Below are 27,460 nucleotides of genomic sequence, written 5' to 3'. Positions count from 1 at the left end.
TACTGCTCTTCGATACTGTGCGTCCTCTAACTGGTTTAGGAGCCCAAGCTGCAAAGAGTAAGGCTCAGGATGGGGACCTGGTGCTTGTCCTCAGATACCTGAAGGATTCTTATGTGGAGAGGGAACTGGACTTTCTCAGGATTCTAAAAGACACCATGAGGATTAAAGGACAGAAATCTCTTAAGAGTTGGTTGGCTTTGGTTTGATTAAAACAAAAACAAACAAACAAAAAACAACTCTTGGGGCAGGGGCAAAGTCTCAGGTAACCTTAGCTGGCCACGATCCTGTTTAACCTCCAAATACTCAAGAGATTCACCTGCCTCTGTTTTCATAATTAAAGGCAAGAGCCGCCCCTCAAGTGTGTGATAGAGGGTTAAAACTTTTAAGTAATCGAACTAACCAGTCTTTTGGTGTCTTAAACTGTTATCCTGCGAAAATATCCAACTGCTTTCTCTTTGATCCGTAAAAAGGTGACATGTATTGATTTTCTGCTTTATCCTGGACCCTTGCCAGGCACTTTGTCTGAAATACCTCACTTAATCCTATCAGAACCCTGTCCCCCCACAAGGCCGACATGATCATTATTCCCACCTGAAGAAACGACTCCACAAAGTCGAGAAATATGCGGAGGTTACACAGCCAGGAGTGGTGGGGCTGCCATTCGACCAGTAATGATGTCCATAGGTTGAAGTTCTTCTCTGAGCTAGAGCTGCATCTCCTAGCCCCTAGAGCGAGCTTGTGAGGGTGCCCGCTCTGTGAATGGGCTGATGAGGACCAAGACAGTATGTCTTTTGCCTGGAGCTCCTTGGTTCCCTGGGAGCCAGGCTTGGACTTAGAGGAGTACAGTTTATTGGCTTCCTTAGGGTGAGTTCAGGCCTGAATAGGGGAACCCTGGAAGCCTTGGGCTAATTCTTTGTACTATTAGTAATAGCTTCAGACTCAGAGAGCTTCGTGGCGTTACTGAGCAACACCTAAAACCTTGAAACCCCAGCAAGGGAAGGGGGTAGCCAGCAGGTCAGAGCGTAGGAGGCGCTGGTCTCAAGGGACGTTGTCAGCCTGGTGGGCCTGGTGGGACAGGCCTCCCGTTCCAGTCGCTTGGGAGGCTGATCTGGGAGGATCTGCTTAGGCTCCAGAGTGAGTTCAAAGCCAGCCAGCCTTGGCAGCCTGGTGTTGAGGATGGAGGTCAGTGGTAGAGGATCTGAAGTAGGTCCTGGCCAGCTTGGCGCTGCTTACGGAGGGGAAGACCAGAAATGTCCAGACATTCTTAGGTGAGGGTCAAGGGTCACTGTTCACATTTTTATATTAAGTACCTTCTTTTAGGATAAGCAAGCTCACAACTAGAGCCAGTGCCAGAGCTGGGTGCCAAGAATAATGACCCTTAATCCTCCCCGCAGCCATCAAGGGAGGGATTAACCCCGTTTTCTTGGAGTGGGGGTAGGGTTTCAGAGTAGGACCTTGCCCGGGGTGTTACCCAGTGAACTCCCAGGCAGTGCTAGGACCAGAACCTAGTACCCTTTTATTTACAACCCCAGGTTCTGTTTTCACGCAGAGTAAAACTGCTTATTCTTGAATGTAGCCAGTCTGCTTAGGAGCCCTTCAGTCAAAACGCTTGTGCCTGGGTGCTGGCGGCTCTCCTGCCTGCCTTTTCCTTCGCATCTGTATGTGACTGAAGTGGCAACTGTGAAGGAAGGACTTCTAATGCCATCACCTTCCTTTCCCTTGGCCTTTCAGGAGCCCTGGGTTAGAGGGGTGGGAGCCTCCAGGCCTTGCCTGCAGAAGGCGGGAAACCGTGGCAGGGTTTGGAAAAGCACAAATTACAGATCAAATCCAAGGCAGGGTTTGCTGGTGAACCCAGTGAGGATGGCATTTATCAGAGCACGCTTCCCTTTGCCTCTTTGTTCTCTTCTGTTGCTTTATGCTCCGTATGCTTCGGGCCCAACAGAAGTCAGATTGGCTAACTACGGAGAGCAGTGCTCTGAAAACTCAGGAAAAATGTTCACACAGCCCAACTGTCATTAGAAATCTCATTCAGGCAGAGGCGATGTCAAGGTGAGTTTCACTCAATACTTGCCAGGAAGTGAAGCATTTATTTGGATAAGACTTCCACAGAAGAAACTTGTGTCAGACTCCCATGAGATTCTGTGAGGCAGGAGACTCAGGTGTTTCCAGGGAGGCTCTGTGCTGATAGGACAGAGCACGCTGAGTGTAGACCCCGCTTCTCTCTAAAGCTGTCCATGACATGAAGTTGAGTGTATTGCGTCCTGCCCCTCTCCCCCTTTTATTTGAGACAGGGGCTTTCTATATAAGCCCGGGTGCCCTCAGCTTTCATCTTTCTGTCTCCATGACCTAAATGTGGGGTCTGTGAGCCTACACTGATAGAGGCCTGTGCTGCTATGCCAGATTTGGGGTGGGGTTTTTTTTTTTTTTTTTTTTTTTTTTTGGTTGTTGGGTTTTTTTTTTTTTTTGTATTTTGGTTTTTGGGTTTTTTTGGGGTGGGTTTTGGGTTTTTTGTTTTGTTTTGTTTTGGGGGCAGCATTTCACAGGGTAGCCTCTGCTGGCTTCAAACTCATGCTCTTCCTGCCTCGGCCTTTTTGAGTGCTGGAGGAACAAGCATGGGCTGCTACTTCAGCCTGAAGTAGCACTCTTGAATTTTATTATTTGTTTGTTGGTTTTTCAAGACAGGGTTTTCTCTGTGTAGCCCCCTGGCTGTCCTGGAGCTTGCTCTATAGACCAGGCTGGCCTCTAACTCCTGAGATTCCCCTGCCTCAGCCTTGAGTGCCAGGATTAAAGGCATGCGCCACTCCCACCTGTATGAATTTGTGTTTTTTGTTTTTTTTTTTTTCTTTCCTGTGAGTGTTGGTGCTGTTGTGGAATCAGAGTGCCACACACTGTTAAACAGATTCTTCATTGGTAAGTCACACCCCAGCCACGACAAGTTTGCCTCCTTGCTTAGCTCTGAAGAATGGTAAGAGATAAAATTGGTTTTAGGCAACTGTTTGGACATGGTCTGATTAAAGATCGTAGCAATAATTGTTTTGTGGCCTGGGGTAGCCTGGGGTCTGGTGTGAGAGTAGGTTGACTCCCCACTTAATAACTTCATGGCTGTGATAAATTAACTTTTCTGTGTCTCAGATCCTGCATCTGGGATAAGAATAACATCTGTCTCATGGGATTGCTCTAGGGGTCTGCTGTAACACATGTAAACTGCTTAGAATGCTGAGAGAATATCAGGCAGCGGCTCAGTTTCAAGCCTTTATTCCTACATCCTCCCATCACTGGCTACCCTGCACAGGAGCCTAGGACCTGGTTAGGAAACCGAGGCTTAGAAATGCAGTGCAGAAAGTAGGTACGTGCAGTGGTACCCTTTCCCCTGTAGGATTGCTCTAGCAGAGACACCACTGCAAGCAGAAGAAAAGGAAACTCATATCTTTGCACAATGCAGAATGTTGAAAGGAGTCAGTTGTTACTTGAGCTGGAGGAACCTCTGGATTGTGGGAGTGGCATGTCCAAGGACTTGGGAGGACGTGTGATTGAGGCTCCATCTTTCTCCTGCAGCTAAATAGCAGCGTCTCCTTGGAACCCAGTTGGTAGAAGTGGTTTTGTAGCTCATCTACACGTGTGGAAGTTAATCCTGTCCTTTGACCTTGTGGGTCCTGGAAATGGAGCTCAAGTTGTCGTAAAAGGTGGCAAGTACCCTTACCCATTGAGCCATCTTGCTAGCCCTTTTTTGTTTTTTTGTTTTTGAGATGGTTTGAATGAGAATGGACCCCAGTAGGCTCAGATATTTGAATATTCTGTTCCCAGTTGGTGGAATTATTTGGAAAGGATAAGGAAGCGTGGCTTTATGGGAGAAGCTGGGTCACTGGGGGTGGGCTTTGAGTTCATGCCATTTCCAATTAGCTCTGTGGATCAAGATATAAACTCTGAGCTACTGCTCTGCACCCATGCCTGCCTGCCTGCTGCCATGATGATGTAGCTCATGTAGCCCAGGCTAGCTTCTAGCTGACTCTTACTGAGGCTAGCCTGATCTCTACCTTCCTCCCAAATAATGGTACTATAGGTGTGCACCACCACTCCCAGTTTGTACCTCTCATTCTATGGATGGGGACAGAGTGCGGGGTCTCTCTAAGTTCATGTCAGTTAAGTCAGAGGCTGGTCTAGAGCCTAGGATCCCAGCCCAATGGACTTTCCTCAGCACCACAAAATATGCTTCAGTCTTCCTTAAGTGGGATAACAATCTATGTAATAGCCGTATGGCTTCCTTGTGGAGTTGTTGTGAAGCACATTAAAAGCCTGAACAAAGGCCCTCTGGTAGGCAGACTGCGTCATGTGTTCACAGGAAGCCACACAGTTAATTCAGCAGTAGTTATTGGCACCTGCTCAGTTCACAGTTAGACTTGGGACCATTAAGAGATGAAGCAGGTGAAGGGCTGGCCTCGAGGGAACAGAAGCTGCAGAGTTTATGGAGGAGACAGGAACAGTTAAGGACCAGCTTTTCGGTTGAGTTGTGAGTTTGAAGTACAAAGGAAGAGAGTCTGAAATTCCAGAAATGCCCTGACATCAAAGTTACAGTTTAGCTTTTTTTTTTCTTTTGCTTATTAGTTTTTCTAATTTTAATTATGTTTATGTGTCTGTGGGCATGTAAGGAGCCCAGAGGTATCTGACTCCCTTTGGACTAGAGCTATAGGTGGCTGTGAACTCAGGTCCTCAGCCAGAGCAGTGCACACCCTTAACCTGCTGAGCCAGGTTCCCAGTCCCACTCCCAGCTGGTATCGCCATATATGCTTAGACCTGATTGTTTAAATGTGTGGCGATATCAGGTTTTCTATTTAACTAATCAGTATCCCACATTTGAAAATTCCTGTATCTAGAAAGAGTTTATATTCTTTGTTTGTTTTTGTTTTTTTGAGACAGGGTTTCTCTGTGTAGTCCTGGCTGTCCTCAAACTCAGAAATCTGCCTGCCTCTGCCTCCCAAGTGCTGGGATTAAAGGCGTGTGCCACCACTGCCCGGCAAGAGTTTATATTCTTATTTGTTTTTAATTAATTAGTTAAATTTTTGAGGACGGTCTCTTTACTGTCCTAGACCTGTGTTGTTCAGGTTAGCCTGCGGATCTGCCTTCCTCTGCCTTGCAGGTGCTAGAATTGAAGGCGCCCTGCTATACCCTGCCATGTCAGTGAAGCTTTTACTCATTCTTTTCATGTTGGAGATCAAACCCAGGGTATCGAGTATGGTAAGCATGTGGCCCCCAGAACTACATGTCTTCTTTTTATATCTAAGTACACTATAACTGTCTTCAGACACTCCAGAAGAGGGAATCAGATCTCATTATGGATGGTTGTGAGCCACCATGTGGTTGCTGGGATTTGAACTCAGGACCTTCGGAAAAGCAGTCAGCGCTCTTAACCACTGAGCCATCTCTTCAGCCCCAACTACATGTCTTCTTAAAGACTATTACTCAGTCACTTTTGAGGCAAGGTCTCTTGTAGCCCCATCTATTATGCAATAATAACTCCCTCCTGAGGAAGAAGATTTGGTTTGGTTGATTTTTAGGTTTGAGACAGTCTGGTGGAGCCCTGGTTGGTCTGGAACTTGCTGTGTAGCTGAGAATGGCCTCAGTCATCCTGCCTGTGCCTACAGAGCTTGATTTCAGGGCTTGCAGGTGTGCACACACTTCTACACAAGACCTTTAAAATTATTTATTTATTTATTTATTTAGAGACAAAGTCTCAGTATGTAGAACCAGCTGGCCTCCAACTCATAGGTATCCCACTGCCTTTGCCTACTAAGTGTAGGATTAAACGTGTGTGCCACCACACCCAGCCTTGGAGAGAAAGAGTTAAAACTCTTATATGAAGAACTCCGGTCCTTGTACGTGCTAGGAAAATGTTCTACCCTGAGCACTCTCCTCAGCCAGGAACTTTCTCACAGATGTTCACAGCATTGTTAACACCAGGTAGTGGATGGACACAGTGGATATCAGTGTAGTGCAATACTATTTAGGCATAAAAAGAAATGAAGTAGTGATAGCAAAGAATGGAAGGATCTCAAAGTTGTGATAATTGGAAAAAGTCAGATCCAGAGGTTGTTAGTGAATCATCTGGAGTAGGTAGATGCCTGGAGACAGTGGAGGCTGGTGCTGGCCAGGTGCTGGGAACAGAGGGGAAATGGGACTTGTATATTTGCTGGCTGTGGGGTAATGGGAATGTTCTGGAACAAGCTAGGGGTGGTGGTTGCACAACACTGAGTATCCTAGATGCTGCTGAGTTGTTCCACAAAAGCTATATCCGTCGGCCATCCTCTATTCTGCCATCTCTTCCAACCTAAGCAACTGTTAACCTGTTCTCCATTTACAAGTTCTAAACACTTGATATTAAAAGGATTCTTTCGTTTGTGAGCTGGTGTGTGCACGTGTGTGTTGTAGGGATGTGTGAGCATGCCTTAGAGTTATGGATGGAGGCAAGAGCTCAACCTCGGGTGTGGCCGACTCTCTGTACATGTGTGTGTGTGACCACTATCTGTGTGGTTACGATCATGCCAGGAAATGTGTGTCAGAGGACCACTCAGGAAGTTCTCTCCTTCCACTGTGGGTTCCCGGGTTAAACTCGGGTTGTCAGGCTTGCATACCAAGTGTGTTTACCTGCTAAGTTGTCTTTCCCCACCCCCCAACACACACACTTTTGAGATATAGTCTAGGCCAGCTGGCTAGGAAGCTCCTGGAATCCTCCTGCCTCCCACCTCCCAGCACGAGGGATTACAGGGGTGTGCTGCCAGACCCGTGGTTTCTGTGAGCTCTGGGAGTTGAACTTGTTAGCAGGCACTTCATTCTATTAGCTGAGTTATCACCCAGCCCCAACCCCTTTCGTAACCCAGGCAGCCTTCAGCTCACCATCCTCCTGCTGCAACCCCTCAGCCTTACAGGCATGTACCATCAAGCCTGGCCTTTTCGCTGCTTTTTCTGGTCAAATGGCAATCTCTACATTATGTTTATCTGCTGAGGCATTCATTGACTTGTTTGTCTTTTTGTGCAGCGCTTCCATAAACACCTCTGCATAAGGTTTTGTGTGGAGTTTCCTTTTAGAGTTGAGCTCCCAACTTAAAGCTAATGTCAGGACTTCGTGCTGTTTGTTGCCTTCCAGTCCTGTGGTGAGATCCCCAATGTGAGCTTCACAATGTCAGCTTCAGTTTTCTTTTTTTTTTTCAAGATATCTGTACAAAGATTTATTTTATTTATAGGAGTACACTGTAGCTGTCTTCAGACACACCAGAAGAAGGCATCAGATCCCGTTACAGATGACTGTGAGCCACCATATGGTTGCTGGGATTTGAACTCAGGACCTCTGGAAGAGCAGTCAGTGCTCTTAACCACTGAGCCATCTCTCCAGCCCCCATCAGCTTCTTTGTTGATAGAGAAATGTGGGAAACCTGTGCTGTCCCACATGTGTAACAGGATTAAGCAAGTTTTAGAGTTTACACCTGGTTTGCTGAGCCCTCGCTGGGTTCCAGGCACTGTTAGGGACATTCCTATTTGTTTTATTTGTTCCTCGCAGCTGCTCCCTGAGGTAGGTATATTGGTCCCATTTCCATTTTACAGATATGCAAGCTGAAACTCCTGTGAAGGTTCCTGTCTTCTTGGCTTATAGAGGGGGCTGGAATTCATGCCCAGTGTGTGTACGATTATACAAGTGGGTGTGCACATGCCCTGGAGTGTAGAAAGGTCAGAGAACAACTTCATGAAGTTGGTTTTCTCCTTCCGTGTTACATATGGGTTCTGGGAATCAAATTTAGTTAAGTTCATTAGTTTCTTATCCTAGTAGAAGAAAGTTTCCTAGAAGTCTTAAGCCCAAAACTTGCAGTCAGGATAGGGTTAAAGATGCCATGCTAGCCATTTTAGGCCCGAGGGAGAAGACCTTCAGAGAGGTGTAACATCTGCACACAAGCACAGCTCACATTTCTGTCTGAGCATTATGTCATGTGTTTTCCTCTGTGTCGCCGCTGTCTACTATGCGTTTGCTCCTCCTCTCATGGATGTCTGTCAGGGGTGGCCTTAGCATCCTAATGACAGTTCATACCCTGCCAACCTTTGTCCTCGAGGTAGAGAAAGTCTTTATTTATTGGGCTTTCATTTTCTATGAACAAATGAACAAATTAGCTCTCAATGTTCTTCCAGTGTTGATTGTGAAAGTCAGGGTGTGGCATTCACCATCCCGCCTCAGAGTGAAGAGTCCATGTTCTCTTCTCTAGTGACTCCATGCTGCCACATCCTTCCCTATGGTTAATGTCCTGCTGTCTTCTGTGATTTCTTCTAAGACATAAGAATAAATTAGTATAACTAAGATTCAACTAATCCAAGTCCAGCTCATTAAAATTTTTGATAAAATTCTTGAAATTATTTATCCCAGCCAATATTTAATTTGCATACTGCATCTAACAGAATTCTCTTTGGTGTTGTCTTCTCCAATGTTTGATCCTGTATGTCACTGCAGTTGCCAACTTCAGGTCCCTCATTCCTAAGCTGCTGTGTGTGACTTGTTGACTATTTCAAGAATTGTGACTGAACACTTGAAAAATTGGCCATGACTTCATCTTCTCGTTTTAAAAAAAGTTTTGTTCTTTTCGGTTTTTTGGGGGGTTTTTTTTGTTTTGTTTTTTTTTTTTTTTTTGGTTTATCGAGACAGGGTTTCTCTGTGTAGCCCTGGCTGTCCTGGAACTCACTTTGTAGACCAGGCTGGCCTCGAACTCAGAAATCCGCCTGCCTCTGCCTCCCAAGTGCTGGAGTCAAAGGTGTGCGCCACCACGCCCGGCTTAAAATAAGTTTTATTGATCCAGTTCTTTATGGTTGAGAGGTTTTTGTTTTTGTTTTTGTTTTTCAAGACACAGAGTTTCTCAGTGTAATCAGCCCTGACTCTCCTGGACTCACTTTGTAGACCAGGCTGGCCTCAAGCTCACAGAAATCCACCTGGCTCTGCCTCCCAAGTGCTGGGATCAAAGGCGTGCATAATGTTTGAGAGACTTTTGGATGGGACTAAGCAGTCTGATTTAAATCTGTATTTTATTTTCCTTCTTGACTGACTTGTTTCCTATGCTCCTGACTTCCTCCACTTCCAAGCCACATATCCTTCCTAACTAACACCACTTGCATCCCTAACTCTGAACTGTGTCTTTTATCTCTGTAGTCTCCATTCTAACTGAGCTTCAGACTTGATAAGCACTTGCAACTGCTCGGGGAAAACTCATGAATAAGTAATTAGGATTTGGTTGGCTCTTTGGATTCTCACTGTGACCATCACTCTGGAAAAGAACGTACCATTGTGATTAAGGACATGGTCTTTGGAGTCACATAGGCTTGGGTTCCAGTCTCCTCACTTCTCTTCCTATGGTGTGGTTGCCAGGGAAAGTAGTACCTTTACACGCTGAGCCGTCTTGATGACCTGGGAGTATCATTCCTCAACTCTCTGTGATGTTTTATGGCAATACGTTCCTAACAGTGAGAACTTGTCCGTTTTTCCCCTTCTACAAAATCTGTGATGCATACTGAAGCTTTCCTCTTGCATCTTGTGTTTCCTTTTGCTATATTCTAAAGAATTGGACTGCTTGTTCTTTTAAACAGAATTAGATGATAGGAGAGTAGCTTTGAGGGGTGACAGAACAAAAGCTAAACTACCCAGATACCGCAGAAGACTGTCTTTATTCAGTCGAGGCTTGACCATGGTCGTCATATCCTCGCCTAACATTTGCTCGGGGCTGGGGAATGGCTCAGGAGTTAGGAGCAGGAGTTGCTCTTCCAGGAGACCCTGGTTTGGTTTCTAGCACCACGTTGATGACAACTGCTTGTAACTCCAGCTCCTGGGGTATCTGACTCTGGCCTCTGCTGGCCTGCACTCATTGCACATGCTTACACAGAAACACACACATAGTCTAAAATACAAATTAAACCTTAGGGCTGGAGAGATGGCTCAGAGGTTAAGAGCACTGGCTGGTCTTCCAAAGGTCCTGAGTTCAATTCCCAGTACCCAGACAGTATCTCAAAACTGTCTATAATGAGATCTGTTGCCCTTTTCTGGTATGCAGGCAGAACATTGTATACATAATAAATAAATCTTTTTTTAAAAAATTAATCTAAAAAAAAAATTACTGGATGGGTTTGGAAAGATTGCTCAATGATTGAGTTCTCCAGAGGGTGCACGCTCAGTTCCACACTCCTACATGGTGGCTCACAACCACTGTAGCTGCAGTTTCTGGGGAGCCGATACTCTCCTGGTCTCTTCTCGTCTCCACATAATGCACAGACATACATGCAGGCGAAGTACTCCTTTACTTAGACTTAAAACATATTTTTAAATTAAAAAAATTTATTAAGGCTGGTGAGATGGCTCAGTAGGTAGAGCAAGCCTAGTCACCTGGGTTGGAGTCCTGAGACCCGAATAAAGGCAGGAGGAGAAAAGGGACGACCAATCCCACAGAGAAGTCTCTGTCTCCATAGAGACAATAGGAGTAGTAATAATACTTCAAAACTCTTTGCTGGTTTATTATGAAGGATTTTTCAAAGGACACAATATGAATACTCCCTTGTTGAGTCTTTGTCTGTAGTGCTGATGTGGCTGTGGCAGAGTCTAGCTGAGGCCTCAGTGCTAAAATGACTTGACGGTTCAGATGGTTTGCCACAGGTCTGTGGAGGAATCGTGACTCCTTCAAGTGCTTGCTCGGTGCTCCCCATAGTTGTATGTCACAGTGTTCCCCATCTTTCCCCATTCAGGGGTTCTTCAGTGCAGCGGAGCAGGGCCAACCCCCCATGCTAGAAGTCGCCGAGTGGGCTGGTGGGCTGCCTTTTGAAGGCACCTGGTCCATTTCTCGAGGCTTGATGGATGTTTTGTTTCCCTCCTAGGTAATTAAATGCTTGTCTTGTGGACCTGGGCTTGGCTGGAATGTGCAAGGGTCTTGAGGATCCTTGCGTAGCTTCCCTGTGTTGAACTATTAAGAGAAGATGGCAAAAGTCAACATAACTAGAGACCTCATTCGTAGGCAAGTCAAGGTAAGGGGCCTTCCTTCCTCCCGCCACTCCATTGCTTTTCTCCTGTTAGGAATCATCATGGAAGTGTCCCTGTTTTCCTATGGTCTTGGGTGACCCCTGCGGAAGGGTTGTTCCCCCCACAGAGGGATCATGACCACAGAGTGAGAACAGCAGCCCTACAAGATTCACTTAAAGATGAAAAAAGGCCAAAAACTTGTAACAGCCTGCCAGCTGTAGAGTTGGTGACTTACCTCGTCTTAGAGCTTGCTGGTAGCATACTGGGAATGAGTTCAAGGTCATCTGCCCCTCCGACTTCATGGAGGCTCCCGTCTCTACTAGTGCCTCCATCGCTAAGATTACTGTAGGCTGGTGAGCCATCGGTGTAGAGAAGGAGTCAATGCGAGGGGAGCACACAGGAGCATAGGTGATAGCCTCTTCACGGCCTCAGCTGGAGAGTCCAGCATGGGAGCCGCAGAGGCTGAGAGTTTAAAGCAAGGCATGTGTGCCTCCGGTAAGAACCTCACGCTAGACCTTTAGCCCCAGCACTTGGGAGGCAGAGGCAGGTGGGTTTTTGAGTTTGAGGCCAGCCTGGTTCCAGGACAGCCAGGGCCACACAGAGAAACCCTGTCTCCAAAAAAACAAAAATAAATAAATAAATAAATAAAACCCCAAGCTGGTGTTTTGAGCGCCATACACCACTGCCCTGAGTAGTGAAGCCACCTACAGACTGCTCATGTTGCTTGCCTGTGCTCTAGTCTTTAATGCATGCATACCTTTAACCTCAGCCCTCAGGAAGGTGGATCTCCATGAGTTCAAAGCTAGCTTCATCTACATAGAGAGTTCCAACTAGGGCTGCATATGAGACCCTGTTTTCAAATACAGAACTATCCACCGAAGCGTTTTAAGCTTTGGTGGTCATGTGGGTGAACTGGATGGGCTGAGTGTAGTGTAGGCGCTGACAGGAACCAAGTGCTTGGTGTGCCTTAGTCTGTCTTACCTTGTGCCAGTGAACCTGTTAGGTGGTGTTACCTTTATGAGGTTCTGGGAGATTTTATTGGACTGGGTGGCCTTAAAGACAAAGAACTATTTTTAGAAGTTCATAGTCCATAGGTTATTTTGGTGTGTGTATATTTGTGCCTTAACAGTGTGTGTCCTAAAAATGACCACCTTCCATCCTAACTACACAATCTCTCCTCATCTGTTTTTTTTTATCTTTGTTTTTTTTGTTTTTTGTTTTCAATTCTTCGTTACCTTTTCTGTTTGTTATTGTGTCCAGCATAGGGCTGAATATAGAAAAGTTGGATATATTGGAGATTAGAGAGGTTGGCTCGCTGTGTTTAGAGTACATTGCTCTTCCAGAGAGCTCAGATTTAATTCCCAGTATCCATATGGTAGCTTACAACCGGCTATAATTCTATTTCCAGGGCATCTGACACCCTCTTCTGACCTCTGTAGACACTAGGCATGCACATGGTGTCCAGATGTGCATGGAGACAAAACATCCATGCACATATATTAAATTTTTTTAAAAAGGTAGATACTAAATAATATTGAATTGAATCAAAGGAAATATAAGTTTGCGTTTGTTCCCAGGAGCGGGGTGCCCTGAGCTTTGAACGGCGATATCATGTCACAGACCCCTTTATCCGACGGCTGGGCCTGGAGGCGGAGCTTCAGGTAAGAGATCCAGTTTGCATCCTAGACACACATCCTGCTTTCCCATCCTCTGCATGCGCACGTCCATCTGCTGCTCAGTGCTGGAGTTACAGGTGTGGGACACCATGCTTAGCTTAGGTTTGTGTGGGTGAGTAGGTTGGTTTTTCTTTTCTTTTCTTTTCTTTTTTTTTCTTTTTTTCTTTTCTTTTCTTTTCTCCCCTCCCCTCCCCTCCCTTCTGTTTTTCGAGACAGGGTTTCTCTGTGTATCCTTTGCTGTCCTGGAACTCACTCTGTAGACCAGGCTGGCCTCAAACTCCGAGATCCTCCTGCCTCTGCCCCAGGAGCGCTAGAATTAAAGGTGTTAACTCCCAGCTTGAGGTCCTTACTTGTATGCTTCAGTGAGTTGTGTATATTATGCAGTCATCCCTGGATATGCTTGGGGGATTTTTCTAGAACTTCCCACAAACAAATATCTTCAAGAGCTCCCAGGTTTGTTTGTTTTTGTTTTTAATAAAACAATGTATCAATTTACATATAACCTACAAACATTTCTGAACACACCAACTCTAGATTGTTTATAATGCCTAATATAGTGTAAATGCTGAGTAATAGTTATTATACTGTATGGTTTCCAAGATGATGAGGAAAATGTGTATATGCAGCTGCCATAATCCTGACTCATGTTTTCCCTCTGTGCTTGGTTCAGTCTACCCATATGGAAGCTGCCAGTACTGGGGCCAGTCACACGTCTCACCTCTCTCCGTTTGCCTTTATTGTCCTTCTCTTGTTACTGTTTTTTGTTTTTTTTTTTTTTGTTTTTTTTTTTCGAGACAGGGTTTCTCTGTATATTCCTGGCTGTCCTGGAACTCACTTTGTAGACCAGGCTGGCCTTGAACACAGAAATCCGCCTGCCTCTGCTTCCCAAGTGCTGGGATTAAAGGCGTGCGCCACCACCGCCAGGCACTTGTTGCTGTTTTGATACAGTATTTATTTGTAGCATAGATTAGCCTTGAATTTACTTATATGTATCTAAGACTGTTATTGAACTCCTGTTGGAATTACAGGTATGGGCTACCATTGCCTGCTTTTGATACCTTTTATTCCATTTTGTTTCTTGTGAAAATGAGCGTAAATTCAAATTAGATTAAGTCAAGTTGTTATGTCACAGAAGTGCCATGGGTTTTATGTAAGGTGAGCCTTAAAATATCTTGTGTGTGTGTGTGTGTGTGTGTGTGTGTGTGTGTGTGTGTGTGTGTGTGTGTATGCCTGTGTGAACATTCATGCACACATTTTTGTGTAGAGGCATACTTTTAGATCTCTCTGGGATGTACCCAGGAGTAGAGTAGCTGATTTACATGGTAGTTCAGTATTTGATACATTCTTGAGCCAAGACTTCATAGTCTACCCCCAGCTGCCCTTGAGCTTCAAATCCTCCATCTCAGCCCGCAGATTAGATGCTGGGATTAGACGGATGCCCCACAGCCACACCCGGACAGCTACATGGTTTTCTTTTTTTTAAGTTTTTGCATTTATTTGTTGTGAATGTATTCTAAAGACTGTTCTTGAACATGTGGAGGTGAGATGACAACTTGGAGTCAGCTCTCTGTTCACTCACTATTCAGTTTCCCATGCAATTCCCCGAATCACACTAAGGTCACTGGGCTGGGCCTTGTGCTGCATCTCCCCCATCTCCACCCTCTTCTCTTTCTCATTAGGCTTTCAGTGTTGTATCTGTGGCATCTCTGTTGACTCAAACTCATGGAGGTTTATATTTGTGCTTCTTCCAAGTGTTTTATGGTTTTAGAGAGTAGGGAGTTGGTGGAGAGCAAAGTTAAGGCCCCTAAGGGGGTTCACACTTCATTCTTAGGGTTCGGTTGTGATCTTAGCCTTCAATACTGAGGGGCTTCTCCCGACCCTGACGCTTCAGTCTTTGGTCATTCATGGTGGTGTCTGGAATCAAGCAAATACTGTACCACTGAGCTGCACCCCAGACTTAATTATTTTGAATGTCCAGTTGTCCCAGTACCATTTGTTGCAGAGACTGTTAACAGTGTCTTGGCACTCTTAGCAGAAATTAAATACCCATAAATGGAATTTTTGTTGTTGTTGTTAACTGCCAACCCATGCCATTGATCAAAATATCTGTTCTTATACCAGTACCACTTTGTAGCAACTTGGGAAACTAGGGCATGTGAATCTTCCACATTTGTCTGTTTGCGAGGTTGTTTAGCTCTTCTAAGTCCTTTGCATTTCCATATGAGTCTCAAGTGTACTGCCACCTGTGCTTATAAATAAAGTTTTATTGGAGCAGGGCCACACTCATTCATTTATGTATTGTCTGTCTGTGCTAGTGATTCAACAGCAGAAGTGAATGATTCATACAGAGACCATATGGTAGGCAAAACCTAAAATATCTATTGTTTAGCCCCTTACAGAAAAAGTTGTCAACACGTGCTTTAGATATTGAAATAAATTGGTGTTTCAGTCACCCGAGAACAACAGTATGAAAGCACCTCTAATTCCTTCACACGGTCAGAGAAGGAAGATGTGCTGTGTGCAGTGTGTGGCTTAGGTGCCAGCAATATATCTAGACCCTGGGAGAAGAGTGTAGCAGTGGAGACGGCAGTATGGTTTCTGCCTTTCAGAGAGGCCTTCTCTGACCAGTACAGTACATTTGCAGTATGTCCCACATCTGTTTTTTTGTTGTTGTTTGTTTTGTTTTTGTTTTTTTGAGACAGGGTTTCTCTGTATAGCTCTGGCTGCCCTGGAACTCACTCTGTAGACCAGGCTGGCCTTGAACTCAGAAATCCACCTGCCTCTGCCTCCCGACTGCTGGGATTAAAGGTGTGAGCCACCACGCCCGGCTACATCTGTGTTTTATAGTCTTCTCAGCACCTAGTCACTCCCTGACTGCCCTATGTGGGGTTTCCTTTCTCCCTCTAGAGTTCCATAGCATTTACAGGTAGAAGAATTCTATGCTAGGTGCTCAGTGAGTACAAAGACTGCAGGGATGCAGACTAGATGTAGGCTTAGTATAAGGGAGGAGTCTGTTGTGAGGTACAGTACTGCCTGGTACATCAGAAATTGATGCATGTATATAGCTATAGATAGATCATTCTTCATGATAGTGGTGATTTATTTATTTTTTATTTTTGGTTGGTTTGGTTTGGTTTAGTTTAGTTTGTTGAGACAGGATTTCAACTGGCTGTCCTGGAACTCACTCTGTAGACAAGGCTATCCTCGGATTCAGAGATCTATAACTTTAATTTTTTTCAAATCCTAGTTTTAATGATGGTTCTTTTTTTTGGTTTTGTTTTGTTTTTTTGTTTTTTCGAGACAGGGTTTCTCTGTGTAGCCCTGGCTGTCCTGGAACTCACTCTGTAGACCAGGCTGGCCTGGAACTCAGAAATCCACCTGCCTCTGCCTCCCAAGTGCTAGGATTAAAGGCATGAGCCACCACTGTCCTGCTGGTTCTTAAACGTTTTAACCCCCCTTTTAACTCATCACCCACCAGAGGTAGTAGAAAAGAAAGGATGGGGGGTGCGGGGAGGGGGAAGTGGACCTGGTTTAGAAAAGTTCTTTGGAACAACTTCTGTCTGGAAATTTCAGTTTACAGATTAGCAGTGGCAGCTCAATCCACTCGCAAACATTTGATGGATGCACCAGCAGTCCAGTTTGGTAGAGTCGGGTTAGCAACAGCAGTGACACACCTAGCAGAGACAGTCAGGCCTCAGCCTTTGCATGAGTCAGCAGGAGGGACCAGGAGGATCACCAGGAGAAGTTCTGTGCCTCTCTCAGGGAAGTGAAGATCAGAGAGGCCTACAAGCATTACACAGCTATAAACAAGCCAAGCTCAGCCTCTGTCACTGTCTTTCGAGTGCTTTTTAATACACCCTCCAAATGTTAAGTGTTCAGCATATGTCTTGCTTCAGCTCATGCATCCAGTCAACACACGGTCTTGTAGATAGCAAGAAACTTCAGCACATCGCCAGAAGGTTTTGGTGCATTATTTTTCTCTATGGGGTCCTAACAAATGCAGCTTAACTACACAATGTACGGCAGACCTGTATGTGTGTGGTTAGCAAAGAATCCTCATCACGTGTCCTTTCATGTGCTTGCTTTAGCAGAACAATCCCCTCTTTTGTATCTGCTGTAGCAAAATGTTCCTTCATGAGTCTGTCTTAGTCTTTCACCTGTGTCCACTTCAGGTAAACATTCCTCACGTGTTCAACACAACTGATTTTCCAAAGAGCCTTCAAGTTTCCATTTCAGAGATCCACCTGTATCTGCCTCCTGATTTCTGGGACTAAGGGCGTGTAGCACACTGTCCGGTCCAGTAGTAGTGACTAAACCTAGGACCCTGCATGTGCTAGGCAAGAACTTTACCATAGATAGATAGATAGATAGATAGATAGATAGATAGATAGATAGATAGATAGATAGATAGATAGATAGATAGATAGATAGATAGATAGATAGATAGATAGATAGATAATAGACAGACAGACGGACGATAGATAGATAGATAGATAGATAGATAGATGATAGGTAGATGACATTGGTCAATATTTCCTTTTTTTCTTTTCCACTCCTCTCCCCTTTGTAGTGATGCTTTTTAGGTCATGTTAACACAAGAGTTATTTAATATCCCTGAAGCTCAGTCTTACCTTTAGGAAAAAATAATGAGATCATAACTAAACGTCTGCGGTTCTCCCTTGGAAGAGCAGTCGGGGCTCTAGCCATCTCTCCAGCCTGCTACATTATTTTTTTGTTTGTTTTTTTGAGGCAGGATCTCTATTAAATCCTAAGTGTTCTAGAACTTACTATGTAGATTGGGCTGGCCTCAAACTCACAGAAATCCTCCTGTCTCTGCCTACCAAGTGCTGGGGATTGGAGGTGTGTGCCACCACACCTGGTCTTCTACATTATTTTTTGAAACAGGGTGTCTCACTAAACCTGGAGCCCCTGATTAACGCTAGACTGGCTGGTTGTGGAGATCCAGGGATCTGCCTGTTTGCCCTTGGTGCCACTATACCCAGCTGGATGCTGCTGCCTGTCTGCCAAATCTGAGCACATTAATCCACTTGGTGTGAGAAGAAAATCAACTTCCATGAGGTGGTGTCCTCTGACTCCCACACCTGTGCCATGGCACACATATACAGACACAGGCACTAAATAAATAGATAGGTCTGGGGAGGCCTAGATGTCTCAGTGGGTAAAGGCCCTTACTACGAAGCCCAGAGAACTGCTACCTGTGGCAGAAGGAAAGAGCTGGCTTGAGAAGGTTGTCCTTTGACCCTGTATATGCACTTTGGCCCAAAAGCTACTCCCTAGGCCCCAAAGCTTCTCCCTAAAGATAAATACATAAACATAGTTTAAAAAAATACTAATTCTAGTATTAAGATAAGGCAGAAGAATTGTGAATTCAAGGCCAGCCAGAGCTAAATATCAAAGTCTTGTCTCCAAGCAGGGATGGGCTGGCTAAGAATTAAGACATGATACACACACATGGTAAATGAAAAAAGAAAAACCCACAGTGAGTGCTTTGAAAACAAATACTTGGCATAGTTTTTAAATAGCGTATTTTATTTTTATGTATATGCATGTTTTACCTAATAGTATATGCTAGAAGAGGGTGTTGGATCTCACAGAATTGGAGTTCCAGGCAGTTGTTAGTCAACATGTGGGTGCTGAGAGTCAACCCTGGAATCTGGGAGCCCTGCACTCTCTCTTCACCTCCTGTCAGCTCCTGTTTCATCTTTGTTTTTAGTTTTTTAGTGTTTTGAGGTGGTGTCTTGCTGTGTAGCTCTGGCTGGCCTCAAATTCTCTCTGAGATCAACCTGTCTCGGCCTCTCAAGTGCTAAGATAGAGCTGTTTCACCACAGCTGGCTTACATTACAGGTCTGTAAATCAGAACTGTCTAACACAAATCTCACCAGGCTAAAAGAAGGTGTTGGCAGCTCTGTCCCTCCAGGAGGCTGTAGGGTAGAGTAGAATTTCTTTTCTTGCTATTCCCAGTTTCTTAAACTTGGCTCCTGGCCCTTCCTTCTGCTGCATAGCCAGCAGCGGCTGGTCCGGTCCTTTCACACCTGTGTCTGCTCCTCTGTAGCCAGCACACCCAGCTATCAATTTAAGTGTTTATGTAACTGCACTGAGCCTACCTGGATAGTCCAGGATCTCAGGCCATCGCACGGTCCTAACCCTAATCATATCTGCAAAGTTCTTTTTGTCACTTCAGATATTAGATGTTTGCAGGTTTCAGAATTATGGCAGGACATCAATAAGAGACCATTATTCTGCCTATACCAGTATTCAGCTTTGCCCTCACTATAAGCAGCAGTCACTCAAGGCCATTGGTGCTCCATGATGAAGCTGTGGCTTCAGGCACAAGGATAGAAATGATTTTGACTCAGATAAAGGTGTGGGGTTGCAACCAAGTGTCTGAGAAGGCAAGAGGCCTTAGGTCTGCAGGGGCACTGGCAGCCTTGAATGTACAACTGAGGTGTCTCAGCTGGGAATTAGGTGTGTCTCTACCTCTCAGTTCTCCTCACTAGTCCCACTGGACAGATGCATCTAGTCAGTTAAGCAGCAGATACCTGCTAGACACTGTAGCTGGCTTCGGAGATGCAGTGTAATCCGCAAAGCCTGCTTTCTCAGGCCTATCTGGTGGAGGAAAAGTCACAGAGCTGCGGAGCTGTAGGATAGCATAACAGCCAACAGGAAAGCAGCCCTGCCCCCACCCACGAGCACAGGAGAGGCAAGACGCCTTGGAGGAAGGTCCTGCTCTCGGATACCTGAAGAATGGATTGCAATTGCTGGTTTGGATGCTATATACCACAGATAACGGGCTGCCCAGTTTGAATTCCTAAACAGAAATGGACTGAGGGGCAGGAGAAGGTCAGCGTCAGGGTCTGCTGCTATAGTCAGTCTGGCTCCATCTTCCACAACTATGGGATAGGCCTGCCTCTGGGTGCTGACTCCACGCCCAGGCTGCTTGCCCTCGAGGTGGCAGAATTGCAACAACTTGGAACAGTCCGTCCATCTGCATGCCTGGCAGCCGTCCATCCGTCCACATGCCTGGCCGTCATGGAAGCACCTGTGTATCCAGAGCTCCTGAGAATGGGACTCACGTGCCTGTTTCCCTCTTGGCATCTGATTCCAGGTCAAGGTTCATCTCTCAGCTGATTGCTATGGCCAAATAAGCTTTACTGTTTCCCCTGTACTGTTTGGTTTAGGTCTAACTAAACCTCAAAACCTCTTACTGTGGCAAGAAAAATGAATTTGTGCTTCCAAGACACTTGGTTTGATTTTAGGCAGGAAGTTGGTAGTTCAGTCAGTGATAATCTTGCTGCCCTTAGGCAGGGGCAGAGTGAAGAGACAGAGAGAAGCCTGCCTGGTCTAGTCATGTCATCTCCTTTGCCGAGAAACCCTAGGGTCCACTCCTCATACCTTCTGCTCTTTGTAAGTTCAAGTTTATTATGTACTGTTGACTGCCTCGTTTTTCCCTCCCTCCCTCCCTCCTTCCCTTCCTTCCTTCCTTCCTTCCTTTCTTTCTTCCTTCCTTTCTTTCTTTCTTTCTTTTTTTTTTTTTTTTTGAGACAGAGTTTCTCTGTGTAGCCCTGGCTGTCCTGGAACTCACTCTGTTGACCAGGCTGGCCTCCGACTCAGAAATCCACCTGCCTCTGCCTCCCACGTGCTGAGGTTAAAGGTGTGTGCCACCATGCCTGGCTCTGTTTCTTAAGATTTGTTTTATTTCATGTATACAAATGAGCATTTTGCCCTCATGTGCTGGTACCCACAAAGATTCGAAGAGGGCAACAGATGCCCTGGAACTGGAGTTCCAGGCATTTGTGAGCCAACCATGTGGGTGCTGGGAATTGAACCTGCGTCCTCTGCTATCTCCCACTAATCCATCTCTCCAGCCCCACTTCTTCTGATTCTGAAGTAAACCCCTCAAGGTAACTCAAGATTATCTTTTTACATTAATCTCTAGGATTCACCTTTTGTAGGGAGTGAGGGTAGAGGAATACAGGAATGGAGCCTCAAGATGCTGCATGCATGCTGGCCCTAAACTTGTCCCTTGAAGGAGATGTGCCTGTGCCTTCCAGGGATAGGGACAGACAGTTTTCAGCTTTTATAGTTTCTATGTATGAATTTCCTGCAAGGTGGGATAGAAGAAACCCGCCTTACTAACTCGTGTTGAGTGTCCACTGACAGTGCGTGGGAAAGCACTTTATATGCTGTAAAGGGGAGCATTTTCGTTCTGCCCCCCACAGGTCCCTGGCAGATGCTGAAGGTAGGGTGGTTTGCTTGCCTAACCCTAAGCTCTTGGCATTGAGCTTCCCAGGGAACTGTGCATTTCTTAACCCTCTGTTTCCTCCCCCAGGGACACTCAGGCTGTGTCAACTGTCTGGAGTGGAATGAGAAAGGAGAGTAAGTATGACCTGCAGGGGCAAGGGAGGGGCCAGAGCAGCGGAGATGGGCTCCGTTCTGTGCCATCCTAAGCTTATCTCATGACTGTCAATACAGTTTGACTAGTAACTCAAGTATAGATAGAAGCTTGGGTAACATCCAAGCCCTGTTTTACTGTAAGCCAATGTATTGGGAGAATATTGGAGATTCTTAACAAAGTAAAATATAATCTAGTAATATTTATAAGCTAACCTGCAACATCTACTGTCCTTTGAGTTATCTGTGCCCAACTCCTATCCCCTGGGAATGGGGAAGAGGTAGCGGGGACCTTGAGAAGTCAGAGTTCCTAATTCTACCCTCAGCCTGCTGGCGTCTGGTTCCGACGACCAGCACACCATTGTGTGGGACCCACTGCACCACAAGAAGCTGCTGTCCATGCACACAGGACACACAGCAAATATCTTCTCTGTCAAGGTGAGCCAAACAAGCCCCGTGGCAGGCCTGGGCTGTGGGGTGGTTGTATGGTATAGCATGTCCTGTGCTGTGAACATTGGAGAGTGGTCTCTTTTTCTCTGTTCTTCTCAAAACCATGGGCCAACTCAGGATCCATTTATATTTATTAAATCTGTATACATTTGTTAGTGTGGGAGGACACATTTGCCATGCTGTGCATGTATGTCCTCATACATGTGGAGGGCATGAGAACACTGGCATGAGTCAGTTCTTGCCTTTCGCCCTATTCCCAGAACTCCATGGGGGCTTAATCCAGTTCAGCAGATCGGACTCCATTTCTGACCTCCAAGGGCAGACGTGCAAAACATTCATAGATCTTAGAGAAAACAAAAACAAAAACACCTAGCATAGATCTTCTACCTTGGCCTAGGAAATGAATCTTAAAAAAAAAAAAAAAGATTTATTTGTTTGTTTTATTTAAATACACTGTCTCGGGCTGGTGAGATGGCTCAGCAGGTAAGAGCACCCAACTGCTCTTCCAGAGGTCCTGAGTTCAAATCCCAGCAACCACATGGTGGCTCACAACCATCTGTAATGAGATCTGACTCCCTTTTCTGGTGTGTCTGAAGACAGCTACAGTGTATTTACATATAATAAATAAATCTTTAAAAATAAATAAATAAATACATTGTCTCTGTCTTCAGACACACCAGAAGAGGGCATCAGATCCCATTACAGATGGCTGTGAGCCACCATGTGGTTGCTGGGATTTGAACTCAGGACCTCTGGGAGAGCAGTCGGTGCTCTTAACCGCTGAACCATCTCTCCAGCCCCTAGGAAATGAATCTTTTCCCTTGATAAAAGGGAATTTAGCTGAGAGGAGGTGGGGAGGACCCTACAGACCTTGGAGCCCTGTCCCTGTGAGACAAGTCTCCTTTAATTCCAGGCTGGAACCTCTGGTCCTTGGCTGAGCATGACTGTGAACTTCTAGCCCTCCGCTGGGCCTCCTCTGAGTGCTTTACCATAAGCTTATATGGTGCTGAGGGCAGAACCTAGGGCTTCATGGATGCCAGCACTTTACTGCCTACAGTTGACAGTCTTTTCATCCCTGTGCACAGAGGTTAGGTCTTGATCCCAGAGAGCAAACCCAGCCGTGGCTGTTAGGCCTTAGAATTACATGTGGGTCTGGAGAGGAAAGAGCCCCTAATGCGTGGGGTCATTGAAGAAAGTTGTTTTTATTTGCTTTTTTAAGGCAGGGTTTCACTCTGTAGACCAGGCTGCTCTCAAACTCATAGACATCCACCTGCCTCTGCCTCCTGAATGCTAGGATTAAAGGCATGTGCCACCATGTCTGGCCTGAACAGCCTCTGGAGAAGTGTCAGAGGGAGGGGGTCTCTGGGGGGTGTCAGGCAGGGAGTTTGAACCACGAAGAGGTGAGAACCTGGTTCCCATTGACCATCAACCTGGATGGAGATTTGGGAAGTCTGATGCCAGGGGCTTTAGCCCTCAGATTTAACCATAGTTTAATCTGGAAAAAAAGTTTCCTGGTATAATACAATCCCTGGTGTACATGGACATTGTAATTACATTGAAACTCGACTTGGGGTACATGCCATTTCTTCCAAGAGGATGGGTTGGTTCTCGGCTACCTACACTAGCTTAAGGGCCTAAGCAGTGCTCTGACCTGGTCTTAGTCATACAAATAGCATAGGGCTTTTTTAGGCTATTAGCCACCTCTGGTCCTGGTTGCGGGGCCTTGGGGAGGCCCTGGCTGTGAGGGTCATTTAGACTACTAGCCACCTCTTGTCCTGATTGTAGTAGCTTAACATGACCTGGCCCAACAGATAACACAAGATGAAAGAACAGGTTTTACATCTTTGCTTGGAAGGACAATCCTGCATGCTTATCATTCGTTGTTTCTTTGGAGATCTGTGGGTGCAGAGCCTTGGTGCCCCACTCCCAGAAGCAGGGTTTTTGCACTGAGGTGACCTGTCGCTGGGCACATTGGATCTGAAGTGACCTGTGAGGAAAGGGCTTGTCAGCCCTGCCGTTGTATATTTATTTATATCTGTGGGCCCACGAGTGTGCGGCTGTCTCCTTAAGAGCAGTGACTCTACCTGAAACCAGAGCCACCTCAGGGAGCTCTGAGCCTCATCACCCTGAGTTCTGCCTCACTCCCTCTCTCTCACCTCTGCGGGTGAGTGCCTGGGATTGTTCTAGAAGCAGAACAACTGGAGCTTGGTTTGTGGTTCTGATGTGTGGGAAAGACGCTGCAGTACGTCTGTGGTCACCTTCCAAGATTATATTTTGACAGTAGTTGTTCACAACCTTCTAGTGTTTTTAGTGTTAAGATTTTATTTATTTTATGTATATGAGTACACTGTAGCTGTACAGATGGTTGTGAACCTTCATGTGGTTGTTGGGAATTGAATTTAGGACCTCTGCTCTCTCTGGTCGGCCTCGCTTGCTTAATCCCTGCTTGCTCTGGCCCAAAGATTTATTATTATAAATAAAGACAAGTACACTGTACCTGTCTTCAGACACACCAGAAGAGGGTGTCAGATCTCATTACAGATGTTTGTGAGCCACCATGTGGTTGCTAGGATTTGAACTCAGGACCTTCAGAAGAGCAGCCGTCCCTCTTACCTGCTAAGCCATCTCACCAGCCCAGTTTTGGTGGTTTAAATAAAACACCTCTTTTTCTTTTTTGTTTTTGGTGGTGGTGGTAGGTTTTTTGTTTTTGGTTTTGTTTTGTTTGTTTGTTTGTTTGTTTGTTTGTTTGGGATAGGATTTCACTGTGCAACAGTTTTGGCTGTCCTGGAACTTGCTTTGTAAAGACTAAGCTGGCCTTGAACACACAGAGATCTGCTTGGCTCTGCCTCCTGAGTGCTGGGATTAAAGGGGTGCACCACCACCACCCACTAAAAATACATTTTCAGCAATGTATTATGATATAGGTGTGTGATATGGGACGGGGGAATGTGAGGAAGCCAAAGGACAGCTTGGTGGAGTTGATCCTCTCCTTCCTTTTTATGGGACCCCAGGCTTGATTTCAAGTCACCAGGCTTGTGTGGCAAGTGCCATCACCCACTGCACTCTTTCCAGTTTGTTTAAGAAAAGCCTCCTTTTCCATGGACTTAGTGAAAACACTGCCTCTGGGCATTCATCATATTCCGTCCAGGCGCTCCCCCTGGTGGCAGCTGCGGCACATTGCAAGCAAGGCAGCACTGAGGGCTTACTTCACCTATTTTTGCTGTGGCTGGAATCTATGCTGCCTCCAGACAAGAATAAAGATTGAGGCATGCCCCTAAAAATAAGTTTATATATTCCTATTTCTAAGTGACAAAGCAGAAGAGCATTTTTGTTTTCTCTTCCAAATAAAAATCAAAAGGGAGAGCTGGGATATAGCTCTGTGGTAGAGCAGCTGCCTGCCTTTCTCCATGCCAGTATCTGATCTGTCTTCAGTACAGGGAAGGAAGGAGGGGAGATAGACAAACAGACACACACAAAGGGACAGGGAGGGAGAGAGGTTTTCTTCGTGTCATCTGGAATGTTACGTTCTTCACTTGACTGGGGTGATGGTAGTAGTCTTATAGTGGCCAGCCCTTCTCCACAGCCCAACATCTGCACTCTTCCCACTGTTTGCTCTATAAGGAGTATTTGGCTGAACATTTTTTGCCTAGATCCCATTTTCTCTTTTGGATCCTTTGGATCTTTCATAGAATTAGGAGTTTAGGTCAAAAGATGGGAATTGCTTTTTAATCCAAACCTGGATGGCCGGACATGTGGATGAACTGAGATGTAGGTGGGTGGGTGGGTGGGTGGATATATAAAGCCCCAGTCTGGGTTTGAACAGCCTTGCGGTGTTCTGAAACTCAGTGGTTGGTTGCTTGCTCTGCTTTATTTTGGTGCTAGAATTGAACCTAGAACATCAAGGATGTCACACATGTGGTCTGCCAGTAAGCTATGCCCTTAGCCATGACCCTTAAAGGTTTCTCCTTCTCCTATGCTCAGGATTAAACTTTGGTTTTTACACATACTAAGTGGGTGCTCACCTCGAAGAGACACACCCAGCCCCTAATTTGGGAATTCTTAGTAAGGGATAGCGAGAATTATCATCCACTCAGTTCCTATCTGGAGAGGAGTCAGAAAAAAGGGCTCCTTAGGCAGCGCAGCTCGGCGTGCATGGTGACCACTCCGACTGCACGAAGTGCAGATCCTGACTGAACTTCTGTGCTGATCGGCTGCTGCTCGATAGCCAGGCTCACTTTGGTGAGCTCTTACAAACTTAGTGATACGAGAGGGAGAAGGCGCGCTGACACCCAGGCCATTCTCCTTCAGTAGCCAGCTCTCTCCTATCTCCTGCCAATCATTTGATCTCTTGTGAGCAGTTCCTGCCTCATGCTGGAGACCGCATTTTGATCACGGGGGCAGCTGACTCCAAGGTGCACGTCCACGACCTTACGGTAAAGGAGACGATCCACATGTTTGGAGACCACACAAACCGGGTGAAGCGCATTGCCACGGCGCCCATGTGGCCTAACACGTTCTGGAGCGCCGCAGAGGATGGGCTTATCCGGTAAGGATCTCTGCATGAAATTACTGTATGTGCTCCGCTTCAGTGGCTCTGCTGCAATGCTTCCTTCCACCTGGTCTTTCCCCCAGCAGACAGGAAGTGGGTCTCCTCCCTGTTCCAGTGTCCTGTGTGTTTGCCTGTTTGCCCTGTTCCCTTCAGACACGGATGGCATTATTACCCTTCTTTCTTTTTCCCTTTGGGGTACTGGGAGTCAAACTCATGGCCTCTTACATCCCAGATAAATTTTCTACCACTGAGCTAAGTGACAAAACCCCTGTTTGACAGGATGGTTGGATGCTGAGATGGGGCTTGCTCTGGAGCTGGGGTTCAGCTCCTCAGCTACTGGAGTCCTGAGATGCCATGTGTGCCCGACCTCAGTCTGCCCCGCTCTGTTGTTATGAGCGAGGATCCACCCTCTGCTTCCTAAGCAGCTAGGTGTGTGAGCATGCACCATTCATTAAGTAAACTCATTTCAATGCGGTTACAAGCGGGTCTCTGAAGCAAGGCAGAACAAGTCCAGCCCTAGATCTCTCTCAGTGTTAAGTGTAAAAGGCCACCGCACCCCAGAACTTTAGTCTCTGTAAAATAGGAATAATCATGATATCTCCTTTGTTGATCCGAGTATGATAGCTGAAAACGTTCATGCAAAACACACAGTGCTTAATCCGTGGCGTGCTCAGGAGGCGCTTGCTGACTAACAGACCGCCTTGCTGTCAGGCCCAGCTAGCAGAAGCCAAGCAACCTGAGCATCAGCAAGAATCCTGAGGACCGACCTGGGCAGAGCCACAGGCAGCAGAAATATCCCAGCAGTGTGTGAATATGAGCTGGGCTTCAAGAGCAGACAGTTGATGGGCAAGAAGAGACAAGAGTGGATTCCCCACCCGAGTAGGTGCTGTGCAGGCAGGGGGAGTGACATGCAACATGTGAAGCCCTAGATCCAACCCTAGTGCAGAGAGAGGGAAGAGAAAGGCTGTAGTTATAATTGGCCCACATAGAAAGCTGAGGAAGGCGAGGTGTGTGAGACTGGGTCTTAAAGTCAGACTGTGGGGTTTGATAAACTTAACTCAGGCTGTAGGTATCAAGTGGCAGAACGATGTCAGACTATTTTAGGAAGAGTATTGCAGTTAGGATGGCTGAGAAGAACCAGTTAACTATGTGAGGCTTTTGAGCCAGCTAGGCAAGAAGCGGCTGAGTGAATGGGCGGTGCCATGCCCCCTTCTGGAGGATCTGTGTAGTGCAGCAGAACTGTCCCTCAGCCCTAGCAGGACTTGAGGGACTGGCCCTGGCTTTCAGGTAAGCTCAGTTCTCTTGCCTGCATGTAGCCCTTGTTCCCTGAAAGTAGATTAGGATGGA

General features: G+C 46.0%; 1 protein-coding gene across 6 annotated transcripts in view; it reads left to right on the top strand.

Moving 5' to 3' along the window:
* The window catches only part of Wdtc1 (WD and tetratricopeptide repeats 1), a 61,004-nt gene that overhangs the window by 18,611 nt on the left and 14,933 nt on the right, over positions 1 to 27,460 (top strand). For 4 of the 6 annotated variants that reach the window (XM_006538744.4, XM_006538743.3, XM_006538745.2 and 1 more), the window contains 5 exons: positions 10,885 to 11,031; positions 12,604 to 12,687; positions 21,053 to 21,099; positions 21,441 to 21,552; positions 25,923 to 26,110. In XM_006538744.4, coding sequence (XP_006538807.1) covers positions 10,984 to 11,031; positions 12,604 to 12,687; positions 21,053 to 21,099; positions 21,441 to 21,552; positions 25,923 to 26,110 — 479 coding nt within the window. In that variant the 5' untranslated portion in view covers positions 10,885 to 10,983. The remainder of the gene's footprint in view (positions 1 to 10,884; positions 11,032 to 12,603; positions 12,688 to 21,052; positions 21,100 to 21,440; positions 21,553 to 25,922; positions 26,111 to 27,460) is intronic. The other 2 variants (XM_030253467.1, XM_006538746.1) reach the window with 1 other exon arrangement.

The sequence above is a fragment of the Mus musculus genome, chromosome 4, assembly GCF_000001635.26.
Source record: "Mus musculus strain C57BL/6J chromosome 4, GRCm38.p6 C57BL/6J".
Lineage (NCBI taxonomy): Eukaryota > Metazoa > Chordata > Mammalia > Rodentia > Muridae > Mus > Mus musculus.
The sequence above is the reverse complement of the archived record's forward strand: the minus strand, read 5'-3'. Positions and strand labels throughout refer to the sequence as shown.